The sequence below is a fragment of the Phascolarctos cinereus genome, unplaced genomic scaffold (assembly GCF_003287225.1).
Source record: "Phascolarctos cinereus isolate Bilbo 61053 unplaced genomic scaffold, phaCin_HiC Scaffold_3;HRSCAF=262, whole genome shotgun sequence".
NCBI classification, from domain to species: domain Eukaryota; kingdom Metazoa; phylum Chordata; class Mammalia; order Diprotodontia; family Phascolarctidae; genus Phascolarctos; species Phascolarctos cinereus.
Window position 1 is genome coordinate 221837923 of NW_027555736.1, and position 16743 is coordinate 221854665.

At 39.6% G+C, this 16743-nt stretch overlaps 1 protein-coding gene across 7 annotated transcripts in view; it reads right to left on the reverse strand.

Moving 5' to 3' along the window:
- NRXN3 (neurexin 3) overlaps nucleotides 1-16743 on the reverse strand; it is a 2091311-nt gene that overhangs the window by 703763 nt on the left and 1370805 nt on the right. Inside the window, exon 1 of one of the 7 annotated variants that reach the window (XM_078151453.1) lies at nucleotides 11466-12873. The exons of 5 other annotated variants lie outside the window; for them this stretch is intronic. In XM_078151453.1, coding sequence (XP_078007579.1) covers nucleotides 11466-11721 — 256 coding nt within the window. In that variant the 5' untranslated portion in view covers nucleotides 11722-12873. Of the gene's footprint in view, nucleotides 1-11465; nucleotides 12874-16743 lie in introns of those variants that run through there. One more of the 7 variants, XM_078151452.1, reaches the window with a different exon arrangement.

Genomic DNA, 16743 nt, shown 5'->3' on the forward strand with positions numbered 1-16743 from the left:
CTAAAGCCTGGAGAGCTATATGCTGCCCTGCCCACCGTTACACTCATGGTAAGCCACAGAGCCAAGATTTTAACCTATCTCCTCTGTCCCAAGCTGCCCTCCTATTATTCTTTGGGCAAAGTATATTTTCTTTCATTGAAATTGGTACTGTCCCATAAAATCTAGAAAGTTTGTTCTTGGTGGTGTATTCATAAGGTCCTTTGCAAACAAATAAATGATACTCAACAACCCACGATTCTAATTTTATAAGACAGTTGTTTTGTCCTCTCTCAATGTGATAAGATCCCAATATGATGAGATTCGATTATAACTCAGTTTAAAGAAATAAATATGTGTATGTGTGTGTGTGTGTGTGTGTGTATACACGTATGTATATATACAAAAAATGCACATACATATATAATGTATATATATATATATATATAATGTATATATATATATATATATATGTTTGTGCATTGTGTTTGGCTTGTCCTTTGTTCTCGAAGAGGACTATTATATTAGGGGGATGATGACATGACTTGCAGTCGACTTTGATTTGACTGAGGGAGGGCTGTGCAAAAGTCACCATTATATTAGGGGGATGATGACATGACTTGCAGTCGACTTTGATTTGACTGAGGGAGGGCTGTGCAAAGTCACCAGTCTCACTTTCTCCTCCACAGCCATATGGATCCATTGGCTAGATATCAGTCAGGACAACTGGAGGTGGACCAGGATACAGCATACGCACACGTGCACACACGCAAGCTCACGCAAAATGAGAGCTGATATTTGCATAGGTTTTGATTATTTTCCAAATGCTTTATATCCATAATCTCATTTAATCCTCCATACAATCCTAATGTGGTAGATACTACAGGTATTATTTCCAATTTATGATGAGGAAAGTAGAATTGAGAAAAGTGACTTTCTGATATCACTCAGCAGGGAAGGATCATAGACAGGGGTCAAATTTAGAGCTCTCAAGATTGCAAACCCACTTCTCTTTCCATTATACTATGCCTGTTCTCTCAGGGAAGCAGCTGAGTGAAGAAATTCATACTAGGGTGTTACAGGTCAAAAGCTTAGCTTTGCTAAGCCTGTCTGCAATTTCAGAGAGAAGTTTATTAACCCAAGTGAATTTCTAATCTATAGAATGGTTCAGGGACTTTCCACACATCTGTAAAAAGAAGGCATTACCTGGATCCTCCTACACGTTGGTAAATGTTTAACAACCAGTTCTTCAAGAAAAAACTGTACACATTACCCACTTTTAAGTTTAATCTATATTACTAACATTTTCTCCAATACTTTCTTAAATCTAGATAATCTACATAATAACAAATCAAGTCCCGATTTTTAGCATTTGATGATTTCTAAGACATAATCCCCCCCCCCCAGATAATGCTACTTCCCAGTTAGGAAACATTGGTCTGCTTTAGAATCAAAGGGACCCTCAAGCTCTAAAATTCTCTAAAATTCTATTTGGAGGGAAGGAGGGAGAATGGGAACAATTTACTAAGCTTCTTGTACTTCTTGTCCAATTCATCTGACTTCCACTTTACTCCTTCTCTCTTCCTCCCCAGCGTTAACCCCTTCCTCCCGCCCCCCCATCCCTGCCCACCCTGGCCAACCCCGCCATCCTCATTCCATCTTGTAAGAATATGATCAAGAACTTGGCATTCCACTGCTACAAGTATGCAGAAGTCTGGAATAAATCAGAACTATTTTTAACTAGAATATTTAGCTAACTAAACACCTATTACCTGATCTCAACAAATGCAGAGAATTTATGGGACTTTCAGCCCGATAGATGTTAACAAGTCTGTGCTACATTCCTGACAAGATGGAAAGTTACAGTGAGGGAGTTCTGGGAGAATGAAAAAAAAGTTTCCTTAACCCTTAAGTCATATTAAATTCAGCTGCTGTTTTTTCCCCTTCTCTTTAGGGCCAATAGCTGTAAACACAGCAAAGGACGATAAACAACACAATGTCATTTTGTAATATTAATAAATGAAATGAATGCAAACTGTTTCCTTTCCATCTTCACTTGACTATACAGTGAAGTCTGATACGTGGCTTTATAACCTCATGATGTGTTGTTTCAGTACATTAGGATTCTGGGCCAAAAAATAAGAGAATACCTGGTCAGTGGCTTGGGCATAAGTATTTTTGACAGTGAAGAAAATAGACCAATAAAATATTGGGAGGCCTATAGAAGTTAGACAGGTTTAAGGTGCACTGTGGTATCTTTAAAGACATAAGAATCATGGAATCATACAATCTTAGGGTTGGAAGGGACCTCAGAGATCATATAGTCTAACATTTTCATTTTACAGATGAAGAAGAAAAAGAAAAGAACACATGTCCCAGCTGCCTTATCAAAACAAAAACACACATACACACAAATATAAGTAAAGATAAGAGCAGAGATTAAGATGCTCCAGTGGAATATTTGAGTGGGAAAGGTAGAACTTTTTTTTTTTATTATTTTTTTAAGATGCCTTAACCAAGGTCCCAAAGTTAGGGCAAAGCCAGAACTAAAATCTAGTTTATCTGGCTCTCAGTCCAAGTTCTATGATATCAATAATTGTCAGAATGAGCTCCATATTTCAGAAATGAAAGTTCCCTGGGATGGATAAACTAAGGTTATGTTTGCTCTAACATTTCTAGGTCCAGGCAGGTTTAGGGTCCAGGAAGGAAAGGAGACACAATAAAGGTAAATAACTACTACAAAGTGTGAAAATCATTGCACTATGATAATCAACTATGATTGATTTAACTCTTCACAGCAATACCATAATCCAAGACATTTCCAAAAGACTCATGACGGAAAACACTATCCACGTCAAGAGAAAGAACTGACGGAGTATGAGTGCACGTCGAAGAATACTATTTTCACTTTTTTTTCCTTTGGTTCTGTTTCTTCTTTAACAACATCACTAATGTGGAAATGTTTTACATGATTGCACATGGCATAACCTGTATCAGACTGCTTGTCATCTTGGGGAGGGGGAAAGGGAGAAGGGAGGGAGAAAAGTTGAAACTCAAAATCTTTCAGAAAATAAATGTTGAAAATTATCTTTACATTTAATTGGAAAAAATAAAATACTATTAAAGTAAAAAAAAATCATTTCACTAAATGGAGCATATTACTTCCCTCCATGAATTAATATGGACATTCAGATACCATATGATCATATTATCATAGATTTTGAGTTGAATGGGACTGAAGAGGTTATTTACTTAATCCGTCATTTTAGAGTTGTGGAAACGGAGACCCAGAGAGGTAAAATGACTTAGCCAAAATCACACAGGTAAGAAATGAGAGACTTGGGATTTAAATTCATGTTCTCTAGTTCCAAATCTAGTCGTTTCTACTAATTTTTCAACTATTATTGGCACCACATTTTGAATGGTTTTTTGTCCATTTTCTCATACGTCCTACAAGTTTTCCAGATGCCAGACCCCAACTGTTTAGTTTCTTTTTTTCCAGATCTGAAATTGTTTTCAAATGGGTCTCAAGTATTCTTTCCAAGTCCTCCTATTTTTTTTTCATTCTTCCTGGATGGGGGAGGGGATAAATGGCTATAAGGGATTTCCTATAATTAGTTGACTCATACTTCTGATTTGCCTTAATAGATCCCTAGCTAGAGGAGAGTTATAAATAGTTCTAGTGATAGTTTCCAATTAACAAAACAGCCAAGTCCACCTTTGGGAACATTATCCCCCTGCTACCATCATAGAGTAAATATGTTTTAAGCTTTCCCCACATGTAGCAAGCCCAGGACTAAAATAATAGAGGCTTTCTGCAGATTGGTAAGTGAGATGAGCTGTTAAATCTGCACTTAGAATTGATGAATGAACAAGTCAGTATTTACTGAACACCAAACATGTATGAAGCACTCTACTAGGCACAAAATGAAGATAATGGGCAAGATTAGAATTCTACTATTATGCTTGCTATCAATCATATCCGACTGGACAGAAGAATCAAAGAGAAGGTAGCATGGTACAATGAAAACAATTTATATAAAGTCACAAGCCCTCTCTTCCAATTCTGTTTCTAACACTTAGTATGTATGAGACTTTAGGCAACTAATAAATTAATTCCTTGGGCCTCCAATTTCTTAACCATAAGATTAGATGGTTGGACTAGATAGTGTCTGAGGTTCCCTTCCACTCCAGATCTAGGATCCAATAAAGACATAACCCAAGTCTCACAAAGCCTGATACTCTGATTTACAAATGAAAAACCATGCAATGTCTTCAAAGATAAGGAATCAAGAAAAAATAATACAAAAAGTGAAAGACCAAGAGAAGATGCTATTGAAATGAACTATCCCTTGTTTCATTTTTACATATGGGCTATGCTTAATTATTATTATTCTGTGAAAGACTTTTGTTTCTGTAAAAGTTTAATAAAAGAGTCAGAGTCAGGGGTGAAAAAAGCTTGATACCCTGCCTTAAATTTGAGTACTGTAGTTCCAAAGTATTTTTTAAACATATTTTATCTGATATGATTTTGACATCCTAATTAAATAGTCAGGGTTAAGATGGACTCACACAGACAAGAACAACAGGAAAATGAATTTAAAAATGGAAATGCTTATGTCATTTGTACCAGATATAAAAGATAAGCTACAATATATACATTTCTTAAAATAGTTTTTACATTTTTATTTTTCTTAGGGCCATCCTCACCCTCTGTTGGGTGAGATGATGAGATAATAGGATAATAGATTTACTATTAGAAGTGATCCCTAGAAGTAATCTAGTACAATCATTCATTTTAAATATGAGGAACTGAGTCTTACAGATATTAAGTGATTTGCCCAAGATCACGCAGTATTAGAAATGGGATTTGAACACAAGTTTTCTGGTTGATTTAAAGAGAGTTACTGAAAAGAAAAGGCTAGAGTAGGGGACTGGAGGGCTGGAAAGTGTTCAGGATAGGGAAAAAAGTTAATTGAAATTGCAGATCATCAATTCACAGAGCAGGCAGTTGGGCAGAGGGTGAGGAGCTCAAGAACTATAGGATATGCTCCAAGACATGTTTGAGGGGGCTCCTGAGGAGGGAGAACAAAGTAGGTTATAGTTTAATTATTCCTGTAGAACACCTGGCTATACAAACATGTAGAGTTCTAAATGTAGGCTGTAATGTAGGCTCTAAATCACAAAAGAAAATTAGAGGGAAAAACAAGCAAGCAGAAAAACAAAAAAGATATGAAAAACTAACTTTTTTCACGTAGGCAGATGTAATTTTCTGTCTTTGGACAGATGCTTTAATGTTTGGGAAAGTTGCTACCTGCATTTTTCACTTTAAAACTTTACTTTTAGCAGAGACTGACTGAGGAATCTCTGGATAGCACATTTGTTAACCCATTTTCCCAATTACTAGGCCTGGCCACAGGAAAAATTCTACATGAGGTGAATTTTTTCTGACCAACCTTCAAGTCCCAACCACCCATTCTCACCCCTACCTCATTACAATGGCAAATACCCCCACAATTTCTCCAACCTCAGTCAATAAGTGTTCAGGGTAATTAAGTTCTTTTACCCTCCTGCTGCTTCCAGGAAAGAATCAGACAAGCTTTCTAATTTAAAAGACTAATATGATTTAACAGGATACTCTTATCAAAAGTACTTGATTTTTAACTAAACAGTAAATCTTAGACCAGCCATGCTTAACTTGGGGTCCATGAAATCCCAAGAATCTTGTGGACTGACTTCAAAGGGTCCATGAACTTGGATGAGGAATAAAATTTTAATTGGATCCCTTTATAACTGTCTGTACTTTATGCATTTAAAAACATTATTCTGAAGAAGGTTCCATAGCTTCCAAAGGGGAACCTAACACAAAGAAAAGTTAAGAACCTCTGACTTAGACCAAAGGAATGAGACTTGGATTATAGAATTTTAGTCATTTGTCAGTAATTAGGTTTCTATTGGGTAAGAGAGATTTTCCTGGTATCCCCTCCCCACCACACACACCTATCCATCCCTTTATATCCTACTTACACTACAAAGTTTATAACCCCTTTTCCACTCCATTCTAACTCTCTGGTTTCAAAAGTCAGAGACACTATTTCTTTGGATTTCATCCACCCTCACATGGTGATCTGAACAAGGAAACTGTAATACTCCTTTCCCTACTCCCCATTTGCTTACAAATTCCAGAAGCAGAAAGTAATGTATGGGGGTGGGTAGAAGGAGAAGTCAATTTAATTAATTCATCACCAAGGCCAAAAACATATAAATCTACTCATTTTATCTGTCAACTAGGGTTATGAATTATTCAGCAACCCCCAGCCCTGGAAAGGAAGGCAGAGAAAACTCTTAGAGAGCAGCTGGCTGAGTAAAGGTGCTAGTTAGATTACTGCAAATCTGTGGTCATGACTACAAAAACTGAAAGCGTGGTCCTACTATCAGGAAGTCAGTAGCTTCATCCTTCTTTAAGGAGGAAAGAATTCTGCAGTTATTATTCCTGCCAATACTAGACCACAATTACCAACTAAAGCAAAGTAGATCTGTGATCCCAAGATAATACATACAGGAGTCCTTTCCTTACCCAAAGTCTTTCTCTAGCATTTGATATAATAATAGCGAACATTTAAATAGCCCGTTAAGGAGGCAGAGAACTTTACGTATGCTATCTCTTCTGATCCTCCCAGCAACCACAGGAGGTAGATTTGATCACCATCTCCATTTTACAGATGAGCAAATGGAGAGGCTAAGAGACTTGTGCAGGCTCCTATAGCTAGGGTCCAATACAGGACTTAAACTCAGTTCTATCCTGAATTTATGTCTGGCATTTTATCTATGATATGCCACCTAGATGCTTCATGAATATTTATCCAATAAACTGTGAATTGTTGCTAATGTATCAAAAGTAAAGGGATTGAGATATTTCATGTGTTTAGTTTCTTTGATCTCGCTTGTATGGGTAAAACTGAATGTGGCAAATGTAGCCATAACAGGTAGGGTTCTTCATCAGCTAGGAGAAGAGTAAACTGTATTGGGACATGTTGAACTGGGGTGGCTCCCAGAACCCTGCTTTTCAAAATATGACACTCAGCAGAATCTTAAGCAGCAATTTGGTCCTGGGAGGAAACTTTAGGAAATGTACCCAGTTCAAGAAGAATGAAATGATTCCTCAACTTCACTTTTAAAGACAGATTTGGTTGGGTGTGGGAGGGGAAAAGTATAGCCCCTATTAGGATTCCGTTTTAACTTTTATTGTCATTTAACTAGAGCCAGGGTACTGAGCCCAATTGTTTCTACCAAAGGAAACTAAGTTCTTTCCTCTAAATTTAGGTGACTAATAGCCTCTGTGTTTCAGCACTTTTTAGGCAGATACAGTTTTCAGCAACCAAAGTGGTGGTGGGGGGTGGGCAATCAAAAACATTAGGTAATTTCCTTCAGGAGTGTTGATGTTTGGAAATTGAATAACTGCATATATCCTAATACGTATATAGTGAACTTCACCAAAGTACTGTGTTCATTTGGCTAACATTCTATTTTAGTAACATGCTACTGAGGAAGAAAAAATATCTCAATGAATATTCTGGATGACACAGGACATGCAAATTTGCATTTTACAAGGTCTATTTGTGTAAAAAAACCCTTTACAATTTTCATTGTATGCCTTTCTATACCTACCTTCATATGAAAGCCTTTTATAGACAGAGGAAAATTATATGAAACTGTCTCCAGAATGGTAAAGGAGACAGGAGAGAGATTTCAGAAGGGAAAGGGCAAGAAAGTAAGAAAAAACAGCGGTTCTGACAAACAGACAAGTCAGAAGTTCAGTGATTTTGTTTGATATAGGAAAAATAGGTTCAGTCTTATTTAAAGACACATTAACAAAGTGGATAGACAGAGCACTGGACTTGGAATTCATAAGATTCTGGGTTCAAATTCTGCCTTTGGTATTTATACTGCTGATAGCAAATGGCAAGTCATATAATGTCCCTGAGCTTCAGTTTACTCATCTGTAGCATGAGAATAATAATGCTTACAAAATCTACTTCACCAGGTTAAGGCAAGGGCTCAAACGAGATGTTGCATGCTGCAAAAGCACTCTGAAAACCTGGCAACTCTATATAAATGCCATTGATTATCATTATCATTATTATTATTTATGCTGTCATCACAGCTGACCTAGGATACATATCTTTTTGAAGACATATAACAAGAATATTCATTAAATTTCCATTTATCTTCCTCTTATTTTTCACTATGGCACAAGACGGACTATTTCTGAACTCTGGCAGGATTTGCCAAATGGGCAAGACTTGAAGCATTAGCTGTATGTCCTCTACTTTCAACATAGAAGAGGCTCATTTCCAGAAGGTTGACCCCCATGAATTCCTTCTGGCCACTGAAATCTAGTGAAGGACAATCAACTATAGAGAAGTGGGAGAACTGAATCTTTACAGTTAGAGGGATATAAATATAAAATTATTTTAACATATTGAAAAAGTGCTTTGTTGATATAGGAGTTCTCTTCGATGCTGCCTCTTTCCCTTCCCCTGACCCTCCCACTCCTCACTCACACTGTTTCTAGGACTGATTTTGTTCAAACTCTCCTGAAGGGATAAAAAAAAATAATAGCTATTCATTCTAAATCAATGTGTTTCTCCTCTCCTCTCCCACCCCCCAATAAATATGTTAAGGATAAAGAAGCAATACCCAGGGTTCCCAACTGGACATACAGGCTTTTTTGGCTTCTCAAATGAGATTATTTAGGGTCTCTGCTCTCATGAGATTGCATAGGAGGTTCTGAGACTCAAGGTTCTTATATCTGTTTGAGACATGAAAGGAGGGTATTTCCTTTTTTACAGACAATTGAGAATGATGACTTGAATCAGTGCGCCATATAAGGCAGTCCAGGTAATAGACATCTACCTCATGGTATTACACAACACCCCCACCACAACCCTTCAGTCTCTTAACATTAATATTCTAAAATGTTTTTCTTAGATCAATTTGGTCTGGTTCTGAAAAGCCTGGTAGATGGGCCACAGGTAGGAACTAAGGCATATTAAGAAAACTGTATAGTGACATGAAATATAAAAGACCAGTGCTTAAATGTAGCAGCAGGGTCAAGAGTAGCCTGAAGGCAGCTGCCTCAGTCCTTGGTTTCAAGTTCACAGACATATTATTTAATCAACAAAAAACAGTCTACTTAATATAGATGAGCCCACTTAACCAAGACCCAAATCAGTGAATTGAAACTCCATGAAAGAAAGAACTTAAGAGCTAAATTCCTTTTGTGAGGTTGCTTCTCTACTTAATCTTGCATCAAAGTGTGGAGACATGCAGAACCAGAGCACATGGTTCTGATGCATCTGCTCCTTTAATCTGAAGGCAAAGTCTTGGAAGTGTCAATGCTCAAGTGTACTTTGTTTCAGCTGTCATTTCATTTAGAATAGCTAGCGATTCTTTTCCATCACCCCAAATCTCACTCAATTTAGGCTAAAGAGGAAGTAAGTGCAGTCGGGTTGGCTCAGCAGGGTACAGGACCCCAAGAACATAGGTTAAAAAGTATGTGTGTGTGTGTGCGTGTGTGTATATCTGTGTGGGGAAAGAGAGAGACAGAGACGAGAGAGAGAGAGAGAGAGAGAGAGAGAGAGAGAGAGAGAGAGAGAGAGAGAGAGAGAGAGAGAGAGAGAGAGAGAGAAAACAGCCACGTTTAATGTGTGCAAGGCTGAAACCCTCAGCCTAGGGAAAGTGAATCCTGTGAGAAAGGAAAGTGCAGAACTCCTGGGGAGTGATGGATTATTAGATTCCATCACTTATACCAGCAGTTGCTTTTAACTGTTTAGAGACTAAAGCAAAAACATAAAGATCTTGCCAATGTGCACCTCCAACCAACATATAATCTCCATGTCCCTGCTGATCATTTACAGTAATTAGCCAAATTTGGCTAATTATTGCAAAGCATTTTGGGTGTTTAATTATGGTTATTAGGAATAGTCTAGCTTATTTCCCACACACCCCATTTTCCCTTCCCACTCTCTGTACCCCTCTATCTCAACCCCCTCCCCCATGTTCTTTGCCAGTTTGCATTTCAATATGTTGCTATTTTTCCCCCTCTCCCTAGGTTTTTCAGGAAGCCCATAGCAGACCCAGCAGGAGCCAGAAAGAAAACAGCATCCAGTTCAAGATCAATCACCCCCCCTTTACAAGCTCTGAGCCGCTTGACAACTCCATCAAATAAAATTTAAAGAGAGAACAGAGCAAGAGCCAGAGAGTGGAGTGTTGGCATTTTCTCAACGTGCTTCCACTTAACATGACAGACAGCACACAGAAGCCCAGGGCGAAGAGCACCAAGAGGAAAGATGACATCCAGAATGGGGTCTGCACGTTACACCAGTTTAGATCTTCAAAACCCAAGTCATGGCAAGGGAACTACATGATATTCCATGCTCTGTCCTTCTTGGGCTACTTACTTTTGTGGTAAGAGATTTATCCATGATTTTTACTTCCCTCACCACTGGAGTGTAGTGCATAGTAAACAAATATTGTAGCTCTTTTATAATAGTTTACTATAGCAAGCCCATACCGTGACTCAAAGCAGCAGTCCTTCCGAGATGGCCCACTGAGAGCTGAATACATATTTATAAAAAAAAAAAAAAGACCCTTCCTAACTCCTCTTCACTCTCTCAAACATACATATTATACATATTTCCTCTATAATGTATGGACATGCATACGCATGCTGTGCACCCTAGCATCTTCTCACACATCTGCATCAAGTATTGAGCAGAATTTATTACTGTGTGCAGCTTAGCCCACTGGGGTAAATTGCAAATGGGTTTAACCTTATCTTGTAACATGCTTCCTCTCTTATAAATATATGCAGCAGACTATGTACAATATTAGAGAATCCTGGCTTTCAGAGTTACAGAGGAACACACAGAGCTTCCAGAGTTAATCAAACTGGACACTGATTATTTGTTATCTTTTCTATATTCCCCAAGCTTAAGACCCTCCTCTCCCTGACTTACAGCTGTACAAAATGATCCACAGGAGGATTTTAATCGGCTCAATTTCATTCTGAGGACCCAAGGATCTGGCTTTCTTGTACTTTGCTGTAGACTAGCTTTCCAAACAAGACTAACATAAGGAAAGGGAAAAGGAAGATGAACGAATTCATTCAACTCTCAAAGCACAACACTGGGCAGGTGTATAAGAAGTTAGATGCCATTATGAGATTTTAGAGGGGAAAAAAGTTTCTGGGACTAAGCAGGAAGGGGATAGAGGAGAAGAAAAGGCTTGAAGGAAACAAGGTTTGTGCTAGGAGTGCAGAGGGAGTCGGCATTTAAAGGGAAAGGGACACTTATCTCTCATTCACTTAAATTACCTTATTCTTTCTTTCAAATTAAGAACTCTCCCCTCCCACCTCCACTCTTCCTGAAGGAGAGGAGTTGAAACATAGCTACGACAAGTTATAAGGATAAAGAGTAGAGACCCACCGTGCCCTCCTCGAAGGGAGACAGGGGAGCGATAGATAGAAATAGGCACTGAGTGATGCTTGCTGCCATGGAAATGGTGCTCATGCTGAGAGTGAGACACTGGAGAGGAAGAAGAGGAGGATGAAGCAATATTAGAAGAACTCCACACAGAGCTGATGATACATCCCCAAAACAGGGACCAGATCCCAAGGGTCCAGGCAGGACGGCGAGGTGAGCTCCGTCCCGGCAAGGTGCTTGTGTATATTCTTAGGTGCATGGTCAATGCACTGCAGAACTACAGATGGGCAGTCTGAATTCCAGCCAGGGTAGAAAAATGAAGTTCATGATGCCCAGAGGCCCATCATAGCAGGAAGAATGCGTTTGTCTTTGGAGGAGGTGAGGGACACACTTTTTCAAAACAAGTAAGAGGTAAATATCCGGAAAAAAAGGCAAAGATACAAAATGGCAAAAACAAAAACAAACAAAAACAAAAAACAAAACAAACAAACAAACAAAAACAATCCTTTCCCCTTAGTGCTGGATGAACCTATATTGCCAGTGTCCTCTCTGATGTAGAAAGCCTCTGGTGAGCCGGGGAACACCACACATGTCACGGAAGGCCCCAGAAATCTTCCAGTTGTGATTATTTCTTCCTAGGCACCCGGGGTCCTGATGACTCTAATTGCTAAAACTCCAAGAATATCACATGTGGAGAAAAGGTGAAAAAAAAAAACAAAACCCAAAACAAAACAAACAAAAAAAGAAACAGCAGAATAGCAGAAGACTCAAGTAAGGTTTAGGTTAGTACATCCCAACATCCAAGGAGTTTGAACATTTTTTTTCTTTTGCTTCTTCACTATGAAGCGATGCAATGCAGAACTGCCAAGCAAAAAAAGGGGGAGGGGGTATTCTAGGGAAGGGGATGTTCTCCTTCTCCTCCTCCGATTCCAAGCAGAACAGAGACTGTTGTTAACCCTGTGCGATCTGGAAGGGCACTGACGGATCCTCTTCCGTTTCTTCCTTGGTCTCCCAACAAAATGAAAAGCAGCAGCAGGAAGAGGAGGAGAAAGAGAAAGAGAAAGACCGGGGGTGAGTAGAAGGGGAGCAGGGTGGGGGATAGGGGAAGACCACAACAGCAACAACTATAAAAAGAAAAGAAACAGAAACAGAAACAAGGGGAGTGTTGGGGGTGGGATCCAGGGAAAGGGAGGGATGCTAGGGTAGGAGCAGTGCCCGGCGGAGTCCGAAGAAAAAGGCAGAGGGGCTGGCGCATACAAAGTGAGGGGAACTCTGGAGCTCAGGTGAACTGAAGCGAGGAGTTAGGAAGCCAAATTCACAAATGGGCAAGCCGTATGCAAATGGGCACACTCGGGAGAGCAAATCACTGAAGCCAGAACACTCTGCAGAGGGGACTGGCTGGTTCCTGAGAAAGGAGGGGCTGCAAGTGGGACCTGAAATCCCAGCCCTCTCCTCGGGCTTTGCGCCCACCCCCATTCCTCTCCATACACAGACACACAGACAGACACACACACACACACACACACACACACAGACACACACAGACACACACACACACACACACAGACACACACACACACACACACACACACACACGAGCCTTCCAACAACGCAAGTCTCTTCATCCCTATGCCCTGCACGTAAACATCCACCCAGTCTTCTTTCGCTGCCTGGCGTCTTGTGCACTCGCAACTCGATGTGTGTGTGTGTGTGTATATATGTGTGTGTGCGCTCGTTGGTTCTTTGTCTCCCCCCTTTTTCTCTCAGACTCATTGAATCAACTAGTACTAGGGCGACTGAAGCTTCTTTTGCAATTTGGCAGGAGAGGTTGGGATGCGGGGGGCTGGGGGAGGGGCTGACGCGGGAGACCCGGGCAGCAGAAAACGAAGTAACCAGAAAAGAAAATAAAAATAAAAACCCTCGAGTCAGCAGTAGGAGTTAAGCGGTTGCTTTCGATGCCTCCAGTTCTTCCCTCCTTCTGCAACCCTCTCCATAGGGCAGCCTCTTCTCCTTGGAATTAAGAGCCTTAGTTCCCAAAGCGAGGGCAGGACCGCGGCACCTCGCATCCCAGCTGCTGGAAAGATGTGAAGTCTGAGGGAGCAGACCATGTAGAACACAGTGGATCCTGGGCTGAGGGACTTTCCGGGTTTTTTGCTTCCCCCGCTTTCCTACAGGAATATTGCCTCTACCTATAAACACACACTGTCAAGCCTGCCTTTTTAGTCTCAGAGTCCAGAGGTTAATTTGCTTGCTGCCCCTCACAAACTACTTCCAAGGGAGCTACAACTCGTCCCCTGGCAGAGGACAGCCCCAAAGGCAAAATGTATTTTATAAAGTTAGGGCTGGGATGGGGGGACTGGGAAGACGATGTCTAGTGGGAGGTTAAGAATCCTTCCCATCCTTGTAGGGAAAACAAAAAAATAAAAATAAAAGCAAACAAAAACAAAACCAAACAAAACCAAAACAACTCTGCCCTATGCTCAGGAAGTAGGAATAAAATTGCACATTATTAGGATGGCACCCAGGTGGTACCTGCAGTTGGAGGTGGAGGAAGGAAAAGCCTCCCAAACAGTGTGGCCATCTGCGACACCAGCCTTGGCCCAGGCTTCTACCGGCGGGATAGCGCTGGGCAGTTGTACCTCTTAGCAGTGACATGCCAGAGAATGGCCAACAATTTCCCCTCAAGGCTAGTGAGCCAGGAGAAATAAACAGCAGAGCCAAGGCTGAAAGGGTCCTGGTCATGATTGCTTCATCAGCCCCTAGGCTGTTATTTGTGTATCCCGTTGGGAGAGAGAAATGCCATTTTGGAGTTAATGTGATCGCCCACCAAGCCACTGCACTCACTACCTTGCATCCACACTGCATTTTTCTTTTCCTGAACTCAAAGCACCTTTTAAAATAGGCAATTCCTGAGGATTCCAAAGGGGTGGAGGGTTAAAACTTTATTGTCTGTAAAGGACTTATTATGTATCTTTGGGATGGATACCCTGGTGAGTTTTTTGGGGGTGGGGCCTGGCATCTTTAAGATGCCAGAAGGTGATTTGCCTCCAAGGTCAAACAGCAAGTCAGTTGCAGATGAAAAGTCAGTCACCTGATATTCTGGCCTCTAAATCAGGATTTTCTTGACTATTCCTGGTTCTACCATTTAAAAGTAAATTGTTCAGGGAAGTTTTTTTTAGCAAAGCAACTACAGAAATGATTAATATCACCTCATCCTACAAACTTTGAATTTCTATTATAATATCCTTTTGAAGGTACACATATTTGTAATAAAGATTTTTGAGGTGTCAAGGGCAGTATCATGTGCAAGATGGCCTATCATAGATAGGATCATATATTTAGAATTAGGAGAGACCCTAGACATATTTATTCCAATCCCTTCCCCAACATCCCTCCCCATTTCACTGAAACCAAGAGAAGGGAAGTTAAGTTGTCCAATGTCACAAAGATAGTCACTAGCAGAGCCAGAATCTGAACATAGATCACTGGGCTGCAAATACAGTATTCCTTCCAACTGCACCATACACCATGGTGACCTTAAAAACTCCTTGGTATACACTGGCTTTATGCTAAATTCCACTCTATCCAATAGTCTTGTTCTAGTTCTAGTAGTTCTAGTTCTAGAGTTCTAGTACAATGTCTGAAAGCCTCTCATCTCCATTGTTGTACAGTAGAAAGAGACCACATAGCAGAAGAGAAAGAGCATGGAAGCTAGAATCAGAAGACTTGGTTCAAATCAAGCTTCTAGTATGTACCTATCATAAGATCAGTCTTATTTGACAGATCTTTGATCCTAAAACAGCTCTTTAGAGATTATTAATACTTTTGCAGGGATTCTCATAAATCTCTCATGAAACTCCTTGCATAACAAATAGATAAACTGAGGTAGCAAGACACTAATTGCTCGATTGCACAGTCAGTAAAAAAAAGTCGGGAATAGATCTTAACATTTTACTTTAAATCATATTATAAGCCACTTCAGTATCCCTGTACACTCACCCACACATCCACATGTTTCTGACACTCTTTGTCTCACTTTAAAAAATGCATCTGGGTGTTCTTGGCATTTATAGAGAGAGACAGGTACAACGGAAGCCTGATAAACAGGTCACCTTTCCCTTTAATGTGCTTTTTTTTTCTAAAAAGGTATCAAGTCTTTTTTAGAGCCGTGTTTTGACTTAGCAGAAGAAACATGGAAAGCATAAATGGACCTCCCAATTGATTCATTGTTAGGCAGTAAAGAGAAAATAAATACTTAATGTAGCCCCCAAATCTGGTAATGCTGCTGGCACATCACAGCTGGAACTGTTCATTTAACTCATCATACTTATAATTTATTTATTTACTTCTTTGCATAAAAATCAACCAATGTTAGTTGTGACATCCCCACAAAGCAATTTGGTAGGGACACAGTTGAGAATAATGGGAGAACATAGCTCAAAGACCATCTGGTTTAATTCCCTCCTCTTGTTTTACAGATGCACATGAAGCTTAGGGAGGTACCCTGACTTACCCAGCATCACAGAGACAGTAAGTGTTAGACAGAGGATTTGAATACTGGTACTAACTCCAGAGCCAATGCATTTTCCATTCTACTATACTGCCTCCCTTACTACTTGAAGGTAATATATTAGGGAATTCTTTCTTTTCAACTACAGCAGAAAACAAAATACTTATTCTGAATGAAAGCATTCCCCCAACTTAATTCATTTTGTTTTTCTAATCTTAAGTTATATAGTCATATATATAATTCATATTTATACAATTATATGCTATATAATTGTATATAAGTATGAAAATTATGTATTAGAATACATACACACACATACACATATATATATATCTATGTCTATATATATATATATATATATATATATATATATATGATATGTGTGTATTGCCATTCCCTTTCCTTCATGCTACTAATTGAGGCTTTTTTTTTTCTATCATAGGCAGCTAGTTGGCACTATGGATAGACCACCAGGCCTGGAGTCAGAAAGACTTGAGTTCAAATCCAACCTCAGACACTTAACTGTGTGACCCTGGATAACTCCCTTAACCTGTTTGCCTCAATCTTCTCAACTGTAAAATGGAGATAATAATAGCACCTATCTTCCAGGATTGTCATGAGAATCAAGTGAGATAATAATTATAAAGTGCTTAGGACAATTCCTGGCACACAGAAAGTGCTATATAAATGTTAGCTATTATCATCATCATTATTAATTATCTTCTGTTCCTTTTTTTTTCTCCTAAGTTAATTTGTGAACATTTAATGAGA